This window comes from Formica exsecta, unplaced genomic scaffold (assembly GCF_003651465.1).
Source record: "Formica exsecta isolate Colony F162 unplaced genomic scaffold, ASM365146v1 scaffold122, whole genome shotgun sequence".
In the NCBI taxonomy this organism is placed as follows: Eukaryota; Metazoa; Arthropoda; class Insecta; order Hymenoptera; family Formicidae; genus Formica; species Formica exsecta.
The window spans coordinates 438,351-443,480 of NW_021848556.1; the positions used below are offsets into that span (position 1 = coordinate 438,351).

At 35.8% G+C, this 5,130-nt stretch overlaps 1 protein-coding gene across 5 annotated transcripts in view; it reads left to right on the forward strand.

Annotated features, from left to right (window-relative positions):
• LOC115245581 (solute carrier family 2, facilitated glucose transporter member 1-like) overlaps positions 1-5,130 on the forward strand; it is a 28,010-nt gene that overhangs the window by 17,579 nt on the left and 5,301 nt on the right. Inside the window, exon 1 of one of the 5 annotated variants that reach the window (XM_029823968.1) lies at positions 3,773-5,028. The exons of the other annotated variants lie outside the window; for them this stretch is intronic. Within the exon in view, the coding sequence (XP_029679828.1) occupies positions 4,981-5,028 (48 nt within the window). The 5' untranslated portion in view covers positions 3,773-4,980. Of the gene's footprint in view, positions 1-3,772; positions 5,029-5,130 lie in introns of those variants that run through there. 5 annotated transcript variants of the gene reach the window in all.

Consider the following 5,130-nt stretch of genomic DNA (forward strand, 5'->3'; position numbering starts at 1 on the left):
AAGATAAAATTATTATAAAATAAAAAAATATGTAAAAACAATAACATAATATATATATAATTACAACATAAAAAATACCATTACAATTACTTCTTCATTTAAAAATATTTTTTTTATGTACTGCTAACAATAAGTACATTACATAAGTATGTGTGTACGTGTCTGTAAATTTTTTTTAACAAGATTGGAGAAACGAGAGAGAAATATATATATTCGCACCATATGGTTCGCAGATTTTCCATTTGAACCAGAAATTCCGAGTCCCAAAATCGAAGGGCTAGGGACTCCCGATTGTGTCTCGAAGAATAAAAAGGGATAAATTCATCTATTGTAAATATAATCGCGGACCCTTTGTTGTCAGAGGCGCGTCTATTTGCTTTTCACAGGGAGCGGCGAAATTAGTGGTTTGAAGTAACCTGGACAACGGCGTCTCGAAAACAGGCAGCATACGTTGCGCATGCTATTTTTAGCACATTCGAGTTCCCTTCTCGTCGCCGCCGCTCTCTTTTTCTCTTTCTAATCGGGAGGCTCGACCATCGGCTGCGCCAACCGCGGCGCGACGTGCCTTTATTACGGCCAATGCGAGAGGATCTCGTGACGCTCACACACACACGCATACATGCGTGTGAACGAATAGGTCGTTCTTGAGACATGACACGTCATGGCAGTCTGGAATTTTGCGACAAAAATGTCCCTTTACGTATACCTTATATATATATATATATATATATATATATATAGCGTGACCGTAGTAATCACATATACGTATAATAATAGGAACCGTGTGCGTGCCGCGACACACGCAACGCTTATGGCGCACGCAACGCGCGGATCGACGTCGTCAGACGCTGAAACGACTTTAGGAATCATAGGCGTCGCCTCCGATCAAATAGTCATGGATTATCACCTAAATGCGCTCGATAAATGACGAAAGGCTTATTTTATATTCTTGCGAAAAATTATACGAGACGAATTTATTATCGAAAACGAATTAATCTTTGAACTGCGACTGCATAACAATCGCACACACAACGGACGCTGGGTAAATTTTGACAAAATTTCTTTTATATTGCAGAACAAAATTTTATAATGGATTTTTTTTAATTTTATGTACTTACTTTCTTAAAAAATACTGATCGTATATAATATAATTAAAAAAGAATGAAAAATATTTTTAAAATAAAAATTATTGATATTTTTATATAATGCACATATTAAATTTTGATTATCGCATGAATTATTAAATATTTTTAAGATATGGGTCATGAGCGATCCGGTATCCTTTAGCGCAGGACTAATCTCGAAAAATATTGAAAACCGCATTTTCTTCTTTTTTTATGAAGCTTTGCAATTAAATTCAAAATTTTTGGTCTCCTCTAGAGAACATACATTTTAATCATCGTGAAAAAATACAAGAGTTTGAAAGCTATCTTCCACCGCGTATCTTGCCCCGGATTAGAATTTCAATTTTGCAAAATAGATTCTTATGTCAGTCTATCTTAATTCGTTTATTTTTCTGCAAGGACGTCGTTCTGTCCTTAGATGGGAAACTTCTCATGAATTTTGCAATAAAAAAGAGAGAGAGACGATTCGTTTATAATACGCTGTATAAAAGATAAATGAATTAAAAGAGATTTACGGGGACTTCATTCTTAGATAAAGTGTAATGACTTCAAGATAAATTCCAATCTCTAATGTAGAAAAGTTCAAGAGAAAATCAGAGGACAATGGAAGATAACGCGGAAATGTGAATTTATATCGTATCCAAGGTTTCACGACCGTGCATTCGCCGACCGTGAGCTAAATCGCTTTATCCGTGTTGTCTGTGCCTTGCGTGCGATCAATATCGCTCAGTGTTCCAGTAATACAACGCGATTTCACCAATTGGCTCTGGGGATTGTACCTTGATTGAGCCAAGTCAACTTCTTTGAACGAAAGCGCGGGTACATGCGGGTAGCAATCTATCAATTTTTAACATTAACCACGTTTATAACTACGGCATTAAGATACCATTAGAGAACCGAAATTAAACTTACATTAGATGAGAACGAATATTACGTTATTTATTCGGTCATCAGTAAAGGCTTGATTAATTAAACCGTGCGAGATCTCTTCCTCTTCGTTAATCGCCCGCAATATTTCATATTCTACTTTCTCCACATTTTTATATATCATAAAAATTATCTCACTTTTCGATGAGTCACCGTGATACGTCAAACTTCTTTTTTTTCTGTATATTTACATTTTTTTATGTAACGTGGTAATTAACGTCCTTAACGCGAAGTATCTAATAGCGACCTTACGTCGGTATAAGCTTCTCTCTTTAGCATTGATAATCTCGGTTGATCATGCTTCTGTATCAAGTTCATGATATACGCCAGTTAATGAATATCACAGTGAAGAAATAGATACGAAGGAAAACATGAAGGAACGTTCGCTATTTACATTTTCAGCTTGACTAAGCATGTTTCTTTTTCGTTTTGCGAACGCATGGCATGACCTTGTTTTTCGTCCTCGCAAAAAATTAATGAATTAAAGTCGATTGGATCAATAATAATTTTTTTTTTTCGTCATTCCACATTATAGATTTTCAATCTCCTTGCAAATTCAGAGATTTTTTTATCAATTATTTAATATTTCTATTTCTATCTATCATTTTTAATCTAACGAAAAGAGGGAGAGAAAATTTAAAATAAATGTATAATTAAAATATATTAAAATATAATAGAAAGAATTAAATATATTTAACTCTTTTTATTTCACGTTTGGCCAGATTTTTAAAAGTAATTCCTGATTTCGGGATGATTAAATATTCCATGACATATAAATAGGTATTACTTTCGTTTTAACTTGTTCTTGTTATTGTGAATGAACACGTTTCAACACATCTATCTACTGATTCGTATGCAATTTTAATCGAGAACATCGTATCGTTTCCGTCTACATTAATAATGGATGTTTAGCAACGAGCCGTTGAAATTCATATTCACACTATAAGTGCTCCTTTACGTAACGCTTCTTTTTTTCTTTCTACATTTTCAAGAAGTCGTTTCTACTTGCGAACATCGCCTCAAATGTATTGTACTACTCCTCATTGTTATTAATACGATTCTGTTGTGTCATTCGAAGTAATATTCCGAATCGATCGAGGAGAACAACGTGTGCATAACGTATGAAACAGCTGATTCTGTGTAGTTCAACAACTCCTTTTATCGCGATAGAGCGTGTTCCTTTTTTTTTTTTACAGAAGAAGCACCAAACGACGGGCTATGCATCACGAGACTCGGAGACGTTGCGCAAACTTTGGGTTTCTCATTTGCATTGGCGCATAAAAAGCACGAGATAACGCGCGAAGTAATTTGTCTTTCTCGGTACATAGTGTAATATTGTACAGAAACATTGTTACTTATCCATCGCGCGAAATCCAATAATCAATACATCGCAAATGTGTAGCACGTGTGCAGAAATCAAATATTTTAAAACTTGCGAGAGAGGAGAGATCTGATCTCGTTCTTATGTCAATTTTACTCGAATCGAATTATCTTATGCAGATGAGGGTTGGAAAAGTTCGACGATAAAATGGAAAGCTACAGTTTGTTTTGTTTACAAAATACTTTCTTTATTGAGAATGGAATAAACGTACCCTCGGAGACCTTTGAAGAAGAATATGGGAAATAGGAATAAATAGATGACGCGGTTAAAGAGCAAATACAAATATAGAGATTGTCGATAACGATATTTATATTTCTTTCTTTTTCTTTTTTTTTTTCTTTTTTAGAAGAGTCTAAAGTTCGCGAGATGCGCACACAAATATGTAGAATTTCTCATGAATTATTATCGCACCAGTGCATAGTACAAGTGGTAAGAAATCGTCGATGTAATAGATGCGCCGTGAATTATTACCATATTTTCGCGTACAAAGTACACTCGGCTATCGGACCTGCCGACGTCAAAAGAAGACACGCGGGGATATTGTCGAAAAATGTGCCGATAAATATTTATGCGAGCTATTTTCTATGTATATGTAAACACACGCCTGTGGACATTATGATGATGATGCGCTTCATTTGCTATTCTCGTCGTTCTATTATGACCCTGCAATTCCTACATTTTCCGCGCGCGAATTAACATCGGCATGACATTTTTTTTTGTGCGAGAATAAATTATTTATACCGTATAATTTGATATACGCGTGTATCTCGCGTCGGCGACATATGCGCGTTTTTCTTGGATGTTATTAATGAGACAGATAATACAAGTGATTAATGTTTTTATGAGACATCAAAGATTGATCTAAATAAATAACAGCCCACAAAAATTAATTAATTTATAATAAATGAATTAATAATTTGAAGAGTAAAATTCACGCCTTTATGAGATTAAATAATTGATTCTCTAAGATTCGGAGAATTATTACAGATTGATCCTTTTCTCTCGATCAAACTACCTACGAGAGTAGATTTATATTAACAAAATACTTATATGTGCTGCTTACGCCTTTGCTTGCTCGGCACACAAAGTCCCTGCGCGTAACTCGAACGAAGTATCAGTTCTCCATGGAAATGATGTGCGCGTGTATGTACATGTTTGCACTATGTACATCCAGCAAAAAAAAAAAATTCGCCGCGTAACATTGGAGCGCCATATTAAACGCGCGCGCATGTACATACTTGGATAGAGATACGCGTTTACATACACCTTCCGGATAGAAACGCACGTTCTTGCATCACACATGTGCTCGCGGGTGTGTGTGTGTGCGTCGCGGAGTCTCCTAGTATAAGAACGTACGGCGGGGGGACCGACCCAGCAGTCTTTAGCACGTGTTCCGAGACACTGGAGAACGACAACTAAAGTCGGTGTCGGAGACAAGCGATCTGACGCGGCATATGCAATTTTTTTTCTTTATTTTTCGTCTATCGCGAGTCGAACAGTGAAAGTGAAGTGTTGTGTATCTCGGCGTTGAGGAGAGTCACCGACAAAATGACAGTAAAATCGACCGATTACGAAGTGCCATATCTGAAAAGAGCGGTACGCACACGTTTTCTTGTAAATAATATTTTTTTTCTTGTAAATAATATTTAAGAAAAAAAAAAAAAAAAAAATACAAACGGGGAGGGCCCAAGAAAGATC